The following is a 20,094-nucleotide window of genomic DNA, read 5'->3' on the forward strand; positions in this document are numbered from 1 at the left end:
GACCCGTTCCTGAACCATGGCACCATGCCATGCTCAGCCTGAGCCCCCATCCCTGCCCCATCCCCACCCCACCCACCCCCCTTATACCATCTCCGAGCGCTGCCGGGTGCCAAACACGGGGTTTATTTATTTACACCGGCGTTCCACGCGCTCCCGGCCGCGATTGTCACACGCGGGGGACATGGCACACCCCGGCCTCCTCCCGGTGCCGTTCCGGGGCTCCAACACCGGCAGCCCCGGGCGGGAGGAGAGGGGCTGAGCCCCGCTGCCAGGGTGGGATCAGGCTCTGTTTTCCAGCGGAGGTCCCGGATCGGGGATCTGCCCCCACCCTGAGCCGTGCTGGAGCGAGGGGAGGGGGAGCTGGGAGGTGGGCTGGGGGCAGTGCCCGAGGGGTGGTCCTGGGGTGCGATCTTGGCTCTGCTGCCCTCCATCATGGTGACGATGGTGGCACTGGAGCCTTCGTCCCTTTCTACCTGGAATTTCATGGATAGGGAGGTCAGTCCCAGGAGCCCCTGCAAAGTCAGTGGCCCTTGGGAGAAGGGGTGACAGAGCCCCCCAGGGACAGACCCTTGGGAGAAAAGGGGTGACAAAGGCCCTAGGGACACACCTTCAGGGACAAAGCGGGGACAAAACCCCTGGGGGAGCCCGGGGTTGGTCTGGGGGTGTGGCAGTGCTGTCATTCAGGAATTGCCCCCAGGTGTGACAGTGCTACCCCAGGGAGGTGACAGGGCTGTCTCTGCAGGCTCTGCCGCCCTGAGTCACCCAGGTGACAAAAGTGGCCTCAAAGAGCCTCAGAATCAGTGGCAGTGAGGAACAGCCCCCCCAGTGACAGGGTTTAGGGGCTCAGAGTGTCCCCTCGGTGCCCCCCACCCTGCAGGAGTGGGATGGGGACCTCGGGGGGGACACTGAGCAGGGCAAAGGCTCTTCCCAAACTCCAGGCTGGGGTTGGGGCTCCGGCAAGATCCCTGCCTGGGCTCTCCCTGCTGTTTCCTGCACCCCCGTTCCATGGGCTTCCTGCCCTTCCAGAGGGGCTCCAACCCCCAGGAGCTGCCTCAGGGCAGGGAAAGGGTTTGAAACCACAGTGATGGCACGTGGGAAAGCCCTGCTGGGCTGGGGGCACCCCAAACTTGGGGTTCAGGGCCCTTCCAGCCCTCCTGGGCAGGGCTCCATCGACACAGCAAGGCTCAGGACAGGCACCCCAGGAAAGGGGGAGGATTTGGGGCTGATCCCGGTGACTTATCCCCAAATCCCAGCGCTGGAAGGGCCGTGGGGAGCACGGGCAGGGCTGGGGCTCTCCCGGGGCAGGGGGTGGCCAGGAGGTAACTCTGGGAGGGAAGGGAACGCCAGGAAGGACGGAGCTTGTGCTGGGAATTCCAGAGCTGGGAAAAGCAGGGGCCGGCGTGGCCGGGGTCGCTGTGAGCTGGCAGCGTGTGTTCATCCCGAAGTAGCACTTAGTGAGTGAGTTTTGCTCAGTTTTAACAACACAGACAATTCCCGGAGGGGTGGGGTGCTTTCCCTATTTTCCCAGGTGCGGGTCGTGCAGTGAGGTGGGGGCTTTTCCAGCGGTGGGAAATCCTGCTGCTCTTCCTTGGGTGGGGAAAACACGGCTGGGAGTACCAGGAGAAGGGGATGAAGTGGTTCTTGAGCCCACGGAGAGGAAGGTTACAATCCAGGGAGGAAAAACCTCAGCTCCTCCCTCAGGAAAAGCGATCCCCTGCCGCCTTCAGCTCGATCCCCTTCTCCTGGCAAAGCGATGGACAGTTTTCCCTGGGGATGAAGCCAGCGCCATTCCAGCAGAGCTTGAAACAGAAGGCGAAGAAAATAACCACGGAACACCCTTTTCTTCCTCAAATCAAGCAGATCTGGGCTCTGGTGGAGAAAATCCAACCCTCGGCCCTCGGTGGTGGGAAGGGGCCGGAGCCCAGGAGGGAGAGGGGAGGGAGATGCAGCGGGAGGTTCCCGGACGGGGACCACGGTCTCTCTAAGCTCGGTGACAGCCCCCGGAGGCGGGTGACAAGGGGGACGAGGTGCCTCGTGCCAGGAGGGCCCGGGAAGCCACCGGGCCTCGGGGTCTCAGCGATCCCGGGGATCCCCGGGGAGGCCACGCGAGGCCTCGGCACACTCAGGACTCGATCTTTTCCTTCTTTTTGCCTTTTTTCAGGAAAGACGGGGTCCGGAATTTCTTCTTCTTTTTGGAGGGCGATTTGGAGGGTGAACCGTCGGGGGACACGGGGTTGCTGGTCACTGTCTCCTTCTCCTTGGGGGCGTCCTGGTCGGCGTTGGTGGTTGTCCGGTCTGTCCCCCCTTTTCCAAGGTTTTCCTCGGTGCTTTGCTCCTCGTCCTTCCCGTTCACCACGGCCGGTGGCTCCTTCTTGGCAGTGGAATCGGGGGGGGCTTGGCCACCATCGGCCTTCTTATCACCTTGGGAAGGGGAGAGGGAGCAGGGAATTGGGGCAGCAGCCCTGCTGCTATGGGGGGCTGATCCCCCCAAATGTGCAGTGGGGCCTGGGCAGGAGCAGGATTTGGCCTCCACGGGTGGAGAAGGTTGGGATTTGATCCTGTCCTGCCGCAGGCACCGCTCCCCCGAGCCCCCCGAGCCGCCCCCTCCCTGCGGGACAAGCGATGTGGGATGGAGAGCCGGGAAGAGGCAGCAGGAGAAGCAGGAAGCAACACCAGGGAGGGAGGGATTCCCCAGGGGGTTTCCTAAGGGATTTCCACGGACACCGAAGATCCCCCCGAGCCCCTGTCCCTCGTCCGGGGTGGCCTCTCCGTACTTACTACGGCGCCAGGGATTCAGGGATAACTCCTTGGGTGACAGGCACACGGGGAGGAAAGAGAAAGGAGACGTTGTGGAGACACACAGACAGACAGAAGGACACCACGAGACACCATGGCAGAGCCAGCAGCCCCGAGCCGCGCCCCGGCACCCGCTGTGGGTCGGAACGGTGGGAACGGAGCGCGGGGACAGGGCTGTCCCCTGCACCCCACAAAGCCACACCACGGCAGAGCTCACGTCCTCCTGCCACGCTCCCCTCGGCTCCTCTGGAGCGGGGTGACAGCACGAGGTGACAGCCAGCTGCGTCTCAGCGCCGTTTGGCCACCCTCGTCCCCCCACTCCTGCTGCTCACTGGGACCCCGGCCCTCGTGTTGGGGTGCTCGTCACCCCACTCACCCTCGGTGGGCTCCGCGGGCGCCGGGGGCTCCGGAGGGGGCGGCTCTGGGGGGGGAGCCCCGCTCTCCTCTGCTGCCGCGTCCTTCTCGCCTGCCACAGAGAGACACGCTGGCCCGGGTCCCCTCGGTGCCACCCGGGGCTCTGGGGGCTTTGGGGGGGGTCTCTCCTACCCTGCAGGCGCTTCTTCCTCTCCACTTCCTGCTTGTACTCCTCCAGCTCCTGGTCCGTGAGCTGGCTGAAGGGGTTGGGGGGCTCTGGCTCGGGGGGAGCCTCCTCCCCGCCCTCCTTGGCCTCTGCGTCCCCCAGGTGGCTCTCGGTGGACTGAAACAGACCCCCCCAGAGGGGTGTCACCTCCCTGGGGCAATGCCACCCCCCCGGGACAGTGCCAAACCCCCCCGGAGAGATGGGGACACAGGGTGACACAAGTTGACATGGGCTGGGGCCATGGGGTGTCATAGGGTTGGGGATTCAGGGCTGGGGACACGGACACGGGGTGGCACAGGTGACATGGTGCCATACAGGGCTGTGGCTGGTCTCAGTGATGACACTGGCCAGCAGCTGTGACTGGGGACATGGGGTGACACAGGGCCAGGGACACAGGGTGACACAGGTGACACAGGGCCATACAGGGCTGCGGCTGGTCTCGGTGATGACGCTGGCCAGCAGTTGTGACTGGGGACATGGGGTGACACAGGGCTGGGGACACGGGGTGACACAGGTGACACGGTGCCATACAGGGCTGCGGCTGGTCTCGGCAATGACACTGGCCAGCAGCTGTGACTGGGGCCCGGCTGACTTCACATCCTGGCGGTTCTGCTCGCGGATCTGTGCGGGAGGACAGGGCTGAATCCCCTCCAGGGACAGGGCTGAGCCCCCCAGCCCCCCGAGACCCCGCTGTCCCCCGGCCGGGCCAGCCCTGCCCACCTTGTTGCGCATCTCCAGCACCTCCTGCGGGTCCGTGTAGAGCGGCACGAACTGGTTGGGGTTCTCGATGCGGATGGGGGTCCCGCTGCTGCCCTTCTCCACCTCGTCTGCCCGCAGCCACTGCAAAGCCAGGAATGGGTTTGGGGAAGAGGAGACCCCCAGGATAGAAAGGGGACCCCGACAAATGCAGCTTGTATAGAGGAGAGACCCCAGTGTTGAGGGGAAACACCATAAACGCAGGGAGACCCTGATAAACTCTCCCTGCACAGAAGGAAGAACTGACTGAACGCATCACACATAGAAGGAGGACCCCAATAACAGAGGAAGACCCCAAAAAAAGCATCTTGTGTAGAGGGAAGACCCTGATAATAAAGCAGAGACCCCAATAAACGTGACATAGAGGGAGACCCCAGTAAATGAGGAGACCCCAATAAATACATCTTGCACAGAGGGAGACCCCAATAAATGTATCTTGCATAGAAGGAAGGCCCCAGTAAATGAGGAGACCCCAATAAATACATCTTGCACAGAGGGAGACCCCAATAAAGCCAATAGCACTCACCCCACAAGAATGGGGTGGTGGGATTTCAAACTCATCATTATTACAGGATGCAGGTGGTGCCCAGGCCTCCCTACACCCCAGATTTTGGCGGGGTCCATACCAGGACCCCCTCCACCCCCCCGGCCACTGATCCCCAAGCCCCTGCTGCCCCCTCTGCCCCCTGACCGTGGTCTTTGTCCTCTGGCTGCCCTGCGCCTCCTCGGCCAGGCTGACCCTGGTGTAGGTGTTGGGGGTGTTGAGCCAGCGGGTCTTCTCCTTCTGCTGCTTGTGGGCGTGCTGGCGCAGGGCGGGGGGCCCGGCGGGCTCCTCCTCGAACACGAAGGCCGTGACGGTGGCGGGGATCAGCACGTCGCTCTTGGGCTTGCTCTTCTCCTGCACGAAGGGGTAGCGGTACGTGTAGCCCGTGCGGTAGCCCTGGGGAGGCACGGAGAGGGGAGTCAGACACAAACGGGGGCAAACTGAGGGCTTGGAGCACGTTTGGTCACAGGCAGGTAGAGATTTTATAAAGAAAATGATTTATGAGTTCCCATGAAGAAGAATTAGAGGAATGAGAAAAGAGCTGGCACAGTAACCTATTTTAGTGGAAGACCCTTCTGCACCTGCCTAAACTATAGGGCAGTGAACAAGATATATAAACATGTCTAAAAAGAGAAAATATTATTATATTCACTAGCCCTTACCAAGCACTGAACTGGGTTTCACTGCACTGCTGACCAGTTAGGCTTAACGCAATACGCCCTGATATTTATATATAAATATATTTTTATCTAATATATTTATCTAATATATAAATATATATTTACATAGAATATAAATATATAAATATATCGATTATATAAATATATATTGATTAAATAAATACATTTATTTATATATATATTTACATAAATATATACAATATATATTTATATATATACTCTGAATAGAGCAGGGGCCTTCCCTGCACGAAGAAACCGAGCCCCTGATAAAATCTGCTTTATCGCCGCCCCTTTTGGGGCGGGTTTTGGCGCTCACCAGGTTGTCCAGCATCCTCATGAGTGCCTCGAACTCGTGCTCGCCCAGGCGGCTCTTGTGCAGGGGCCCGAAGGTGGCTCCGGCGCGGCGCACGGCGCTCAGCCCCTGCGGGCCGCGCTGCTCCTGCGCCCCCCGCTCCAGCACGATCAGATTCTCCGCGCCGCCCGCGCTCGCCAGCGCCGACACCTGCGGGCACCGGGCACCGCTGGGCACGGGACAGCGGGGGACAGCGGGGGACAGCCCCGAGCTGGCACATGGGGGGGAGCGGGGCTGAGAGCTGGCACAGCTCGGGGCATGGGGATGTCAATAGGGGCTGAGAGCGGGCACAGCTCGGGGCATGGGGATGGCAATGAGGGGCTGAGAGCGGGCACAGCTCGGGGCATGGAGATGGCAATGAGGGGCTGAGAGCGGGCACAGCTTGGGGCATGGGGACGGCAATGAGGGGCTGAGAGCGGGCACAGCTTGGGGCATGGAATGGCAATGAGGGCTGATAGTGGGCACAGCTCAGGACATGTGAGGGCAAGATGGCTGAGAGCGGGCAAGCTCGGGCATGGAGATGGCAATGAGGGGCTGAGAGCTGGCACAGCTCAGGACATGGGGATGGCAATGAGGGGCTGAGAGCTGGCACAGCTCGGCTGGGGAGGCAATGAGGGGCTGATTGGGCACAGCTCGGGCATGGGATGGCATGAGGCTAGCGGCACAGCTCGGGCATGGGGATGCAATGAGTAGCTGAGAGCGGGCACAGCTCAGGACATGGGGATGGCAATGAGGGGCTGAGAGCTGGCACAGCTCGGGACATGGGGATGGCAATGAGGAGCTGAGAGCTGGCACAGCTCGGGGCATGGAGATGGCAATGAGGGGCTGAGAGTGGGCACAGCTCGGGGCATGGAGATGGCAATGAGGGGCTGAGAGCGGGCACAGCTCGGGGCATGGAGATGGCAATGAGGAGCTGAGAGCGGGCACAGCTCGGGGCATGGGGACGGCAATGAGGGGCTGAGAGCTGGCACAGCTCGGGGCATGGGGATGGCAATGAGGGGCTGAGAGCGGGCACAGCTTGGGGCATGGGGACGGCAATGAGGGGCTGAGAGCTGGCACAGCTCGGGGCATGGAGATGGCAATGAGGGGCTGAGAGTGGGCACAGGTCAGTGTTCAGGGGAGGAAGGGGGCAGAGAGCTGGCACAGCCCATGCCATGCCCCTGGGGCACTCCGGCTGACCTGAGACTGGCCCAGCTCAGGGCACAGGGGGGAAATGAGGGGCAGAGAGCTGGCATAGCCCATGCCATGCCCCTGGGGCACTCCGGCTGACCTGAGAATGGCCCAGCGCAGGGCACAGGGGGGGAAATGAGGGGCAGAGAGCTGGCACAGCTCATGCCGTGCCCCTGGGGCACTCTGGCTGAGCCGGGACTGGCCCAGCTCAGTGCGTGTCCGGCCCCAGCCCAGCCCCGCACTCACCTGCACCTCGCAGGCCGCCTGCAGGTGGAAGATGCTGTAAAAAGCCTCCTCGGCCGTGTCCCCCAGCGCCAGCACGCCGTGGTTCCGCAGCACCAGGATCTGCCGCGGGATGTCAGCGGGGCACGGCGGGGCCACCCCCGCGTCCCCCCAGGTGTCCCCTCACCTTGCAGGTGGGCCCGAGGCACTTCTGGAGCTCCACGCGGTCGGCCTCGTCCTCCACCTCCCCGCGGAAGTCGAAGTAGGCGACGTCGCCCAGGAGGAGCGCGGCGCGGGAGATGGGCAGGAGCCCGCAGCGCATGGCCGACACCTGGGCAGGGGGCCGAGGAACCCCAAACACCCCCAAAACCCCACCATCAGCCCAAAACAACACCCACAACCAAAAAACCTACCGTCAGCCCCAAAAAAACCCAACGACCCTTCCAAAACACTCTCCCACCCTCCCAAATTCCCCCCAAACCCAACCTCCCCCCCAAGGGCCCAAATCCCCCCAAACCCAACCTCCCCCATCTCCCCCGGCTCCCCCAGACCCCAAATCCCCCAACCCTTCCAAAACAGTTCTTCCCCTCCTCCAATCCCCCCAAAAATCCCCACCTCTCGCAAAAGCCCCCCGTCCCCTTCCCTCCCCGAGCCCCTGAATGATTCCTGGTGTGTGGCGGGGGGATGTGTGTGTATGTTTGTTGTTGGCTTTTTTCCTGGAGCACGTTCTGCTGCCTCGGGTCTGCTGTGTTTGAGGTTTTTGATCCTGCTGGGCTTGCCTTAACTCGTGGCTGGCTCCTCCGGCCGTGTTGGTGGTTTTTTAGAGTACGGGTCCTGTGCTTTAAGTGTGGTCCTTGTCCATCATCTGTTGTAGTGTCTGCGTCCTGGGACTGCGCCTGATTCTTGCGTGGCCTTTTCTTTTCTTGCCTTTTTCGAGCCTGTGGCCTCTGTTTTGTTAGCCTTGTTCTCTGCCGTCACGGCCCCATCAATTGCGTTCTGGATTGTGCGCGCTTTTTTTTGGACAACGATTGGATCGGTGAGAGTGCGGCTGGATATTATCTTTGTGGTGCTTCCTTGGTCTCGTCTGGGGTGTGGTCTGTGGTTGGGCCTCTGTGTTGGCTATACTGTTATTGCCTTTTTTGACCTGCTTTGCGTGCTGAACTGGGTGTGAAGTATGTTCTTGATAGTTGTGTTGTTTAGTATTGTGGTTGAACGCCCTTGGACTTGCTAGACCTAAATATTTTCTATGTTTATGGGTGACTCGGGTGAATGTTTAGTTAGTCTTGTACATAAGTGCGAAATGACCCTGTATATACGATGGCCTTAAATGGCATGGTTGAATTGAGAAAGGGTTTGTTCTGTATAGAGTTGCTTTTCTATGGAGAATGTTGCTTCTGATGTATGGTGGGCTGTCTGTTTGAACTGTGTCAATAAAGGCTCGAGTTATGGCCTCGGTGGGCGGGGAGAAAGGTACGGAAAGATGGAGCGACCATGTTAGTAATTGGGATGGGGGGTTCCTGGATGTGCTATTGGTCATTCATGGGTCTATCCATGGGGAGCTGTGGTGACTTAGTGAATTTGAGGGTATTATATCTGAATTTGAGTATGATGTTGGCTGGGGACTATTGGGAATGATGGGAATGGTTGCCTGAATGATGGAATTGATGATGTTGAATGTGGTGAAATGTTGACTGGGGTTGGTTGGATTATGATGGGTGTAGAACTGGCGGGGCGTGCCCCCGACCCCAATGCCCCCCTCCTCCCCTCCCCCTCCCGAGCCCCCTCCCCTCTGCCACCGTCCTCCCCTCCTACGCGGCGCCGCGGGCCGGCGGTGTGCAGCCGCACGATGCAGCGGATGTCGGGGCGCGCCGCGTAGATCGCGGCGTGCAGGCTGAAGCTGCGAGCGTCGGGGGCGAAGCCGGTGCTGCCCTGCTCCACCACGGCCCCCAGCACGTTCACCTTCACCTGGGGGGCACGGGGGGCTCAGGGGCTGCTCCCCACCCCGGGCGGCCCCGGGAGGGAGGGAGGGAGGCGGGGGGCTCACCAGGCTGGCCGCTGTCACCTCGCTGCACGCCAGCCCCTGCGGGGCCACCAAGAAGTGCTCCTGCTCCTTGCTGACCCGCAGCTGCCGCGGGGGACAGGGTGGGGTGAGAAACAGCCCGGAAAAATCCCCAAATGGACATCCCCCGACAGCCCCACACCCCTCTGACAGCCCCTAAACCATGACAAAACCTCCAAAATTCCCCCCAAACCAACACCCCGAAGGAGCCCAACAACAGCCCCCAAACCCCCCAGAAAAACAACCCACAAACCCTCAAAGTCCCAACCCACCTCAAATGTCCAGAACCCCTTAGACCTCCCAAAATAACAACCCCAAATCCCCCTATTTTTGTTTATTTTGGGGTGCTCACGGTGACAGCAGCGTGTCCCAGCTTGCCCCAGCCGTACAGTCCAGCAGCCGTGGCTGCGCCCACCTTGCAGCCATCAGCCGCTCGCCCTTGGCAGGGCGGGCCCCTCTGTCCCGTGCAGGTCATTATGGGGGTGACCGATGCCAGCCCTGGGGATTGGGACCCCCTGTCAGCCGTGGGACCCCCAAATCACGGGGGTGGTCACTGGGGTGGGGTGGTGTGGGGGGTGGTTTTTGCTGGCAAGGTTTGTGTGATCCAAAGCTTTGCTGGACATCAAGGTTTGGTGGCCACAAAAGATTGGGGTCCCCAGGTTTGATGGCCCCAAGATTTGGTGGGCCTCAAAGGGTTTTGGGGACCCAGGGGTTTGGTGGCACCCCAAGATCCCAAAGAGTTGATGATTCCAAAAGTCTGGGAGTCCCCAGAATCTCAAAAGTTCAGGAGTCCCCAAAGTTTGGTGTCTCAAGAGTTTGATGACCCCAAAGTATTTGGGGCCCTCAAGGTCCCCAAGTTTGGTGTTCCCAAAGCATTTGAGGCCCCTGAAGATCCCAAGGGTTTTTGTGAGATTGGAGGTTCCAAGTTGCAAAGATTGGTGTCCCCCCATGTTTGGGGCTTTTCCACCCCCCGTTTGCCCCCAAAGGGCACCCACGTACCCATGGGGGAGGTGGGCAGGGTGGCAGGGGACGTGGTGGCCATGAAGTCGGCGATCTGCCGCAGCGCCCAGATGTGAGACGAGTTGTTCCCCTTCTTCATCTGCTCCTGGATCAGGCTCTCCAGCTCCTCCCGGAAGGACTGCGGCACGGGGACAGGGTGACAACGGGCTGGGTGGCACCGCTGGGGACATCGGGGCAGGGGTGGCAGTGGGGACAGCATCGCCAGCTTGGTGGCACCACCAGATTGGTGTCACGGTGCAGGTGGCCTTGGCATTTGGTGTCAGGGACAGCATTGCCCTGGTGGCGTGCAGTGGTGGCACTGCCAGCTCGGTGACATGCAATAGTGACACCACCAGCTTGGTGACACGTGAGGGTGGCACTACTGACTTGGTGCCAGTGGTACCCACAGTTTGGTGGCTCACTGGTTGTGCCAGCATCACCAGCTTGGTGGCAGCAGCACTGCGTTCCACAGAGGTGCTGGTGGCACCACCGGATTGGTGGCACTGTGACGTGGCATTGCCACTCGCCTGTGTGTCGGTGTCACCGCTGCCAAAAATGCTGCACAGTGGCACGGCAGCTCAGTGACAGCAGCAACCGCGGTGGCAGTGGCACTGCCAGGTGGGACACCGTGTGGTGACATCCATAGCCTGGGGACAGAGCGATGGGGCGGGGACAACAAGGATGGGGCCAGCGACAAGAGGGGGTTGGCGACAGAAGGGACCGATTTGGGCCCGGGGGGGTGTGGGTACAGAAGAGAAGAGGTGGGGGACACGAGGGCAGGGCTTGGGGACAGGCGGGACAGGGCCAGCGCGGGGCCCGGGGCTCACTCACCGGGCTCTGCAGGATCATTGTCACCGCTTCTTTCTGCGCCATCAGGTTGAAGTCCTGGCGCAGGTCCCCCGGCCCCGCTCCGCGCCCGCAGGAACTCGGGGTCCTCCGCGGGGGACAGCGCGGCCCGGGGGCGGGGGGCTTCGGGCAGGGGCTCGGGGCTGGCGGCCGTGCTCATCCTGGGGACACGCTGGGACACGCGGCGTCGCACCCGGGTACAGATTGGGAGAAAGCACCGAAAACACGGAGCGGCTGCGGCCCGCTGATAAGGGGCAGCGGGGACACGCCCTGCCCGGGCCGAGGGGACAGCTTGGGGACACCAGGGAGGGGACACTGCCCGGGCCGGGGTGACAGCGGCACGGCTGAGAACGGGCCACAGCTGAGGGCAGGGACGGGGCTGAGAACGGCACAGCCCAGGGCACCCATGGGCGCTCCCCCAAATTGGGGTCACCCACTAGGGGGGCTCGGCCCCCCTCTGCCGCCACATGGAGGGAGGTTCTAGCCTGCCCCCCGCCCCCCCGACCCCCGAGGACCCCAAACCGGCCCAATAGACCCCCTGAGTGGACCCCACACCGACCCCAAACCGGCCCCAATAAGACCCCCGGAGGACCCCACGACACCTACCGACCCAAAGCAAACCGTCCCCAATAGACCCCCCGAGGACCCTCCCCTCCCCCCCCGGTTCACCGTCCCCAACGCTGGGGTATGCTGCCGCCAAGGCCCCCCCAGAACCCAGGGCGGGGCCGCCCCCCCCACCCCGCCTGGGATGCCCCCCGGTGTCCCCCCCCCTCAGGACCCCCAGATTTTGCGGCTCGGAGCGCACCTGTCTCACGCGGGCGGGGGGCCGCGGTGACCCACCCCCGGCCGCAGGGCCCGGGCAGCCCCCGGAGAAGGCGGGGGGGGGCTCTGGGGGGCTGGGCCAGGACCCCCCCCCCCCGCGTTCCCCCTCCCAGCATCGCCCCCCCCAATCCCCGCCTCACCCGCGCCGCGCCCAGCGCCGCTGCGGCAGCCGCAGGGCGGGGGGGGAGCGAGAACCGGGCCGGGACCGGGCTGGAACCGGGCTGGGAACCGGGCGGGCCGCAGCATACACCCCCGACTCCGGGGGGAGGATGGGCTCGGGTACCAGCCGGGGATGAAGGCCCAGCACGGGGGGAGGGGGGGATGCCGCCCCCCCCACCTGCATGCGGCCAGCCTGGGGGGGGAGGGGGGGGAGGGAACGGGGGGGGGTCACCCAGGCTCCCCCCAGGCCCCCAAATCCCCCCTGCCCCGAGGGGCGCTGCGGCCGGGGGCTGCTGCCATCACCCACTTCCTCCTCCTCCTCCTCCTCAGAGCATCCTGACAAAGGGCCGCCCCCCCCCCCGCCACACCACGCGTGTCCCCGCACCTCCCCCCGCCCCGCCCTCCCCCCGCACCCCCCCGGAACCCAATCCCTGCCCATAAACAGGGGGGACCCCCAAACCCCGCGCTCACACCTTCCCTTTGGATTGTGCAATTAATCGGGTTTATATTAATGACCATTAATAAGCCCTTACCGGGGGGGGGGGGAACTAATTACTAATAACTAATAACATTTCATAAATCATTATTACAAGCGCTGTCTTGCCCCCCCCCCCCATCCTCTGCGTTTTAGGGGGGACAGAGCCCCTCCCCCCCCAATTTTGGGGGGTGGGTTTTATGGGGTGCAGGGCTCCAGGACAGGAGCGTGACCCCAAAAATGGGGGCTGGAGCCTTGAACTTGGCGACCCCCCCCGGCCCCCCCGGACTTTTAGGGATGTCAGGAAACACCTGAAAAAAACAGAGAAAAAATATTGAATATTTTAGAATATTGGAATATTTGGAATCTTTTGGGGGAAATTCCAGTCTCCTTGTTTATGGCGGTGTTACCCAGATGCTCCCCAAACCCGGACCCATTGTGACCCCCCCCAGGATTTCTGTCCCCCCCCAGGTGCCCCCAAGCCCCCCAGGTGCTCTGTCCCCCCTCCAGGTGGGCTGACCCCCCCCCCCCATCCCGGTGCTCCCCCAATTCCCGGGGGTGCCCCCTCCCCCCCACTCACCGTGCCCTAGGCTGGGGGGTCCCCAGGGGCGCGGGGGGCTATGCCAGGCCAGGCTCAGGGTGCCCCCCGGCAGTGCCCCCCAACTCCTGCTCAGCACCGAGCTCCTGGGAAAAGGGGAATTAAAATATATATATCAGGATTGGGGTGGTGTCCCCCAATAATAGCACCCCCCCCCGTAATAACCCACCCAAAATAAATAAATCTACTTATTAAATTAATTCCGACCTCAAAAAAACTCCAGCAGGAAAATCCCCACCGGGCCCCCAAATTACGGGGGGGGTCGTGGGTCAGTTTTGGGGCTTACCCTCCATAATAATCCATTTTTTTTTTTAATTTTGAAATTAATTCCAAGCTGAAAAATATCAAGAAAAATCCCATGACCCTCCCCAGGCCCCAACATTATAGGGGAATTTGGAAATGGAGGAGCAGGTTTGGGGTCTCACCTGGCTGTCCCACAGCAGCCAGATGTTTTAGGGGGTTTAGGGTCAGGTTTAGGGGCAGGTTTGGGGTCTCACCTGGCTGTCCCGCAGCAGTGGGGGTTTCAGGGGGTTTGGGGGCAGTTTTAGGGGCAGGTTTGGGGTCTCACCTGGCAGCCCCACAGCAGCTGGATGTTTTAGGGGGTTTAGGGTCAGGTTTAGGGTCAGGTTTGGGGTCTCACCTGGCAGCCCCACAGCAGCTGGATGTTTTAGGGGGTTTAGGGGCAGGTTTAGGGTCAGTTTTAGGGTCTCACCTGGCTGTCCCGCAGCAGTGGGGGTTTCAGGGGGTTTGGGGTCTCACCTGGCTGTCCCGCAGCAGCCGGATGTTTTAGGGGGTTTAGGGGCAGGTTTGGGGTCAGGTTTGGGGTCTCACCTGGCTGTCCCGCAGCAGCCAGATGGGGGTTTCAGGGGGTTTAGGGGCAGGTTTGGGGTCAGGTTTGGGGTCTCACCTGGCTGTCCCGCAGCACGCCCCGCAGCAGCCGGATGTACTCGGCCGCCGCCCGCAGCGTGTCCGCCTTGCTGGGCCGGCGGTCCCGCGGCACCAGCGGCACCAGGGTCCGCAGCTGGGAGAAGCCACGGTTGAGGTTCCGGATCTGCGGGACCCAGAGGGACCCGGTCAGACACCCGGGGGGACCCCCTTAAAGACCCCAAAAGGGACCCCCAGGCTACCCCGGGAGCCCCGAGTCAGACCAGGATCAAACTGGGCTCTCTCAAGGTTAAACTGGGACCACCCCAGGGTCCATCTGGGCTCGGCAGGATTAAACCAGACCCGCCCATAACCAAAACTGGGGTCCCCCCCCCGAATTAAATCCCACCCCGGGATTGAACTGCCCCCGAGGGTTAAAGTGGGTCCCTCACAGAATCAAACTGGATTAAACTGGGACCTTGAAACCAGGATTAAACTGGGCTCACCAGGACTAAACACGACTCCCCCCCAATTAAACTGAGACCTCAGAATTAAACTGACCCCAGGACTAAACTGACCTGCCCAGGACTAAACCAGGCCCTCCTAAAACTCACCTGGGCCCCCCCCAATTGAATCCACCCCTCAAACACGAGGTCCCCCCGCGGGTGGCACCGCCGCTGTCCCTGGGTGTCCCCGTGATGTGACCCTGCCCCGGGCCGTCCTTTGGGGGCTCGGCGGGTTCGGGGTTTTTGGGGGGCTCACCCTCTGCCGCTCCTTGGCGTTGGCCGCCTGCCGCCGCTCCAGCACCTCGGCCGGGTCCCCGGTGGGCTCGTAGCCCCGGCGGGGCCGCGGCGCAGGCGGACGATGGGCGCCGGCTGGGGCAGGGGCCCGAAGCGCTGCTGCAGGAGCGCCTCCAGCAACTCGGGGGGCGGCGTGGGCTGCGGGACCCCGGGGGTCTGCGGGACCCCTGATGGCTCCAGGACCTCTGAGGGCTCCAAGGGCTGCAGGACCCCCGGGGGCTCCAGGGGCTGCAGGACCCCCGGGGGCTGTGGGACCCCTGATGGCTCCAGGACCTCTGAGGGCTCCAAGGGCTGCAGGACCCCCGGGGGCTCCAGGGGCTGCAGGACCCCCGGGGGCTGTGGGACCCCTGATGGCTCCAGGACCTCTGAGGGCTCCAAGGGCTGCAGGACCCCCGGGGGCTCCAGGACCTCTGAGGGCTCCAAGGGCTGCAGGACCCCCGGGGGCTCCAGGATGTCTGAGGGCTCCAAGGGCTTTGAGACCCATGAGGTCTCTGGGAGCCCCGAGGGTTCCAAGGGCTTTGAGACCCCTGAGGGCTTCGGGACCCCTGGAGGATCTGGGTCCCTTGAGGGCCCCGAGACCCCTGAGGGCTCCAGGGCCCCCGGCCACCCCCAGCTCTGCTGGGCTCCCCCATCCCACCAAAGGACCCAGGCGGTGCCCCCTGAGCTGCCGCTCAAAAAGTGGAAATTTGATGAAAAAAGGGCCCTTAAATACCCGGGCTAACGAGGCACAGGTGGGACCCACCTGGGCCTGACGAGCTCTGGCTGTGCCTCACCCCCTGTCCCGGCCTGGTACCCCCAACATCCTCAGCCCTGGCTGTGCCTCAGTTTCCCCACTCACCACCCCACCATCCTCATCCCTGGCTGTGCCTCAGTTTCCCCTCTCCCCATCCCAGCCTGGTATCCACAAAGCCCTGAGCCCAAAAGGCCCCCAAAAGCGCACTGAGGGGTATTTGGGATGGTGATTTTTGGGGATGTTTGGGGATATTTGGGGATATTTGGGGATGTTTGGGGATGTTTGTGTGGTCCTGGCACCGAGGGGCTCCTGGCTGGGTGGGTTTGAGAGGCTTGGCGTGCTCCTGAAGCCCCTTTTGGGTGGGGAAGCAGCAGAAGGAGGTTTGGTGAGGCGGGCCTGGCTCGGTAGGTGGCGGTGTCAGTCCCTGACGGGCTGCAAAGCTCGGGGAGGCTGGGAATAAAATGGAAATAAAACCCGCCCTTTTGTCCTCCAAAAAAGTCAGGTTATCCTTCGGGTTATCCGCCCTGTGGGGGTCCTCATCCCCCCTCCGGGGTGGATTTCCCCTCCCGGGGCCCTCCGAGGGGCTCATCCCGGTGTTCCCGGGGGATCTGGGGGCTCCAGGGGGGCTCTGAGATGGGGGGGGGGGGGGGGCATGGACGTGTCCCCTGTGCCGGGCTGGGGCTGCCCTGCCTCAGTTTCCCCAAACCTGGAGTTCCCTGGACACCACCCCCAGCTGCTCCGGGGTCCTGGAGGTTCCTTCTGTGTCCATAAGGAGAGCGAGGGCGCAGAGCAAACTCCAAAGAAACCCCAAAATGGCCCTAAAATGAGAGGCAGGTGGAAGTTAATGCAGGTTTTCCCTAAGAACCTGGAAAACCCCAATTTCCTTCTCTTTAATGCCCCTTAATGAGCTTCCCTGTCCCGCAGCAGGCTCGGGATAATCCCATTATTCCTGCCTCGATCTGGGCACAATTCTGGTGCCTGAGAAATCAATCTGTAAAGTCTGTAAAGTCACCCCAAAAAGGGGTCCGTGCCCCGCTGCTCACCTGGGATCACCCCGGGAGCTTCTGGGGGGGTTGAACCCCCCAGGTGGGGTTTGGGAAATGCTCCAGGTTCAACAGAGGGGATGAAATATTGAGGGGAGAATGAGGGCTGGGGTGGGGAAGGGGCTGGTGGAAATGGGGTTTGCAGGGGTCGCGGTTTTGGGGTTACAATAATCAGAATTTGGGGTTGTTTGGGATCGTGGTTGGCAGGGGTCACAGCTGTTAGTGACCTCGTTTTAGGGTTTATTGGGAATTGGGGTTATTAGGGGACACACTTATTGGGGTCACTGTTAATAGGGTTTGGGGTTATTAGGGGTTTGGTGTTCCAACAGGGGTTCCAATAGGGGTTCCAGTTTTAGGGTTCCAAGAGGGGTTCCAGTTTTAGGGGTTCCAGTTTTAGGGTTACAATAATTAGCATTTGGGGTTATCAGGGATCGTGGTTTTAAGGGGTCACACCGTTAGGGCCACATTTTTTATGGGTCACTATTTTTGGGGTCACTGTGGTGAGGGTCCTCATTTTCAGTGTTTGGGTTTAGGGTGACAGCCCCGAGGGGACAGGGTGAGGAGGGGTCCCGGTGAGGGGGGGGGAGCTGGCAGGAGGCTGAACCCCAGAGGAGCACCCCCCAGACCCCAGACCCATTTGGGAACTCTCTCCCCACCCCCCCAGCTCAGCTCCCCTCCCTGAGCCCGGGCAGCTGGGAGCAGCGCCCCCTCCCTCCTGGTGAGCTCCCCAAATCCGGGGTCTCCGCCGCCCACCCCGCCCTGCCCCAGTGACCCATCTGACATCTGACACCGAGACTGGGCGGCCCTGAAGGGAGGGAAGGCAGGGAAGGGGCACGGTGCCAGGCTAACCTGGGCCCGGGGCAGCTGTTGGCACGGCATTAAACCCAATCTTTCCTGCACGGTCCCAAACGTCCCAGGAGAGTTCGGTCCCTGCAGGGCTGCCAGCCTCGTCCAGCCTCGTGGTGCCCGATGAAATGATAAAATTTATGGGGAGGAAATATCCAAGGGTCCCAAACATCCGGAGGGTTTCGGTCCCTGCCAGGGCTGCCAGCCTCGTGCCAGCCTCGTGGTGCCCGGATGAAATGATAAAATATTTTATGGGAGTGAAAATATTCCAGAGGGGGTTTATGGAGATGTGGCAACGCTGTGGTCACTTCCACCCCTCCCTCCTCCTCCTCGGTGCTGCCAGGCACATCCCAGGGCACTGCTCTGCTGGCAGTTGTCCTGGCACCTCGGGCATCACTCACAGCTCCCCAAGGCCCAGCCTGGGCTGGCACTGGATCCCCGTCCCGTTTCCAGCAGGTTCTGGGTGCCCAGGGGTGGGAAATTGGGAGAGCAGGAATCCACGGGCACAGGGAGGCTCCTGGAGAGCTTCTGTCCTGTCACCAAAGTCATGAAATGCCCCCAAACCCCCCAGAAAAACAACCCACAAACCCTCAAAGTCCCAACCCACCTCAAATGTCCAGAACCCCTTAGACCTCCCAAAATAACAACCCCAAATCCCCCTATTTTTGTTTATTTTGGGGTGCTCACGGTGACAGCAGCGTGTCCCAGCTGTGCCCAGCCGTACAGGTCCAGCAGCCGGTGGATGCTGCCCACCTTGCAGCGCATCAGCCGCTCGCCCTTGGCCAGGGCTGGCCCCTCTGTCCCGTGCAGGTCATTGATGGGGGTGACCGATGCCAGCCCTGGGGATTGGGGACCCCCTGTCAGCCGTGGGACCCCCAAATCACGGGGGGTTCACTGGGGGTGGAGGGTTGTGGGGGTGGGTTTGGTGGCTGGCAAGGTTTGGTGGATCCAAAGCTTTGCTGGACATCAAGGTTTGGTGGCCACAAAAGATCTGGGGGTCCCCCAGGTTTGATGGCCCCAAAGATTTGGTGGGCCTCAAAGGGTTTGGGGGATCCCAGGGGTTTGGTGGCACCCCAAGATCCCAAAGAGTTGATGATTCCAAAAGTCTGGGAGTCCCCAGAATCTCAAAAGTTCAGGAGTCCCCAAAGTTTGGTGGTCTCAAGAGTTTGATGACCCCAAAGGTATTTGGGGCCCTCAAGGTCCCAAAGTTTGGTGTTCCCAAAGCATTTGAGGCCCCTGAAGATCCCAAGGGTTTTTGTGACATTTGGAGGTTCCAAGTTGCAAAGATTTGGTGTCCCCCAGGTTTTGGGGCTTTTCCCACCCCCGTTGCCCCCAAAGGGCCCCACGTACCCATGGGGGAGGTGGGCAGGGTGGCAGGGGACGTGGTGGCCATGAAGTCGGCGATCTGCCGCAGCGCCCAGATGTGAGACGAGTTGTTCCCCTTCTTCATCTGCTCCTGGATCAGGCTCTCCAGCTCCTCCCGGAAGGACTGCGGCACGGGGACAGGGTGACAACGGGCTGGGGACATCGGGGCAGGGGTGGCAGTGGGGACAGCATCGCCAGCTTGGTGGCACCACCAGATTGGTGTCACGGTGCAGGTGGCATTGGCAGTTTGGTGTCAGGGACAGCATTGCCCTGGTGGCGTGGCAGTGGTGGCACTGCCAGCTCGGTGACATGGCAATAGTGACACCACCAGCTTGGTGACACTGTGAGGGTGGCACTACTGACTTGGTGCCAGTGGTACCCACAGTTTGGTGGCTCACTGGTGGTGCCAGCATCACCAGCTTGGTGGCAGCAGCACTGCGTGCCACAGAGGTGATGGTGGCACCACCGGATTGGTGGCACTGTGACGGTGGCATTGCCATCCTGGTGTCGGTGTCACCGCTGCCTTGCTGGCACAGTGGCACCGGCAGCTCAGTGACAGCAGCACCGCGGTGGCAGTGGCACTGCCAGGTGGGGACACCGTGTGGTGACATCCATGAGCCTGGGGACAGGAGCGATGGGGCGGGGACAACAAAGGATGGGGCCAGCGACAAGAGGGGGTTGGCGACAGAAGGGACAGGATTTGGGCCCGGTGGGGGGGGGACAGAAGAGAAGAGGTGGGGGACACGAAGGGCAGGGCTTGGGGACAGGCGGGACAGGGCCAGCGCGGGCCCGGGGCTCACTCACCGGGCTCTGCAGGATCATTGTCACCCGCTTCTTCTGCTCCATCAGGTTGAAGTCCTGGCGCAGGTCCCCGGCCCCGCTCCGCGCCCGCAGGAACTCGGGGTCCTCCGCGGGGGGACAGCGCGGCCCGGGGGCGGGGGGCTCGGGCAGGGGCTCGGGGCTGGCGGCCGTGCTCATCCTGGGGACACGCGGGGACACGCGGCGTCGGCACCCCGGGTACAGATTGGGGAGAAAGCACCGAAAACACGGAGCGGCTGCGGCCCGCTGATAAGGGCAGCGGGGACACGCCCTGCCCGGGCCGAGGGGACAGCTTGGGGACACCAGGGAGGGGACACTGCCCGGGCCGGGTGACAGCGGCACGGCTGAGAACGGGCACAGCTGAGGGCAGGGACGGGGCTGAGAACGGGCACAGCCCAGGGCACCCATGGGCGCTCCCCCAAATTGGGGTCACCCACTACGGGGGGCTCGGCCCCACTCTGCCGCCACATGGAGGGAGGTTCTAGCCTGCCCCCCGCCCCACCGACCCCCGGAGGACCCCAAACCGGCCCCAATAGACCCCCGGAGGACCCCACACCGACCCCAAA

General features: G+C 62.2%; 1 protein-coding gene and 1 long non-coding RNA gene across 2 annotated transcripts; both read right to left on the reverse strand.

Moving 5' to 3' along the window:
• Window positions 1-102: 102 nt before the first annotated feature.
• On the reverse strand, window positions 103-19,731 carry ADD2 (adducin 2). Its single transcript, XM_050983130.1, has 14 exons — window positions 19,514-19,731; window positions 18,695-18,833; window positions 18,032-18,183; window positions 9,145-9,225; window positions 8,927-9,065; window positions 7,288-7,442; window positions 7,125-7,223; window positions 5,673-5,858; window positions 4,824-5,072; window positions 4,097-4,216; window positions 3,908-3,997; window positions 3,343-3,493; window positions 3,173-3,262; window positions 103-2,421 (listed from the first exon to the last, which is right to left on the reverse strand). The coding sequence occupies exons 1-14, from the start codon at window positions 19,685-19,687 to the stop codon at window positions 2,123-2,125; spliced, it is 2,124 nt and encodes a 707-aa protein (XP_050839087.1). The 5' UTR covers window positions 19,688-19,731; the 3' UTR covers window positions 103-2,122.
• Window positions 9,635-11,014, reverse strand: LOC127060383 (uncharacterized). The gene is made up of 3 exons (XR_007779364.1): window positions 10,990-11,014; window positions 10,159-10,297; window positions 9,635-9,657 (listed from the first exon to the last, which is right to left on the reverse strand). It is a non-coding gene; the product is annotated as an uncharacterized LOC127060383 (long non-coding RNA).
• Window positions 19,732-20,094: the final 363 nt, after the last annotated feature.

Source organism: Serinus canaria, chromosome 22 (assembly GCF_022539315.1).
Source record: "Serinus canaria isolate serCan28SL12 chromosome 22, serCan2020, whole genome shotgun sequence".
NCBI lineage: Eukaryota > Metazoa > Chordata > Aves > Passeriformes > Fringillidae > Serinus > Serinus canaria.

Excerpts from the sequence above, each read along its gene's own strand:
- ADD2 (XM_050983130.1), bottom strand. The coding sequence starts at position 19,687 with ATGAGCACGGCCGCCAGCCCCGAGCCCCTGCCCGAGCCCCCCGCCCCC. Across the intron at positions 18,834-19,513 it reads CAATGATCCTGCAGAGCCCG|TCCTTCCGGGAGGAGCTGGA; the intron begins GTGAGTGAGCCC and ends CCCGTGCCGCAG. Across the intron at positions 2,422-3,172 it reads GCCCGCGGAGCCCACCGAGG|GTGATAAGAAGGCCGATGGT; the intron begins GTGAGTGGGGTG and ends CCCCTTCCCAAG.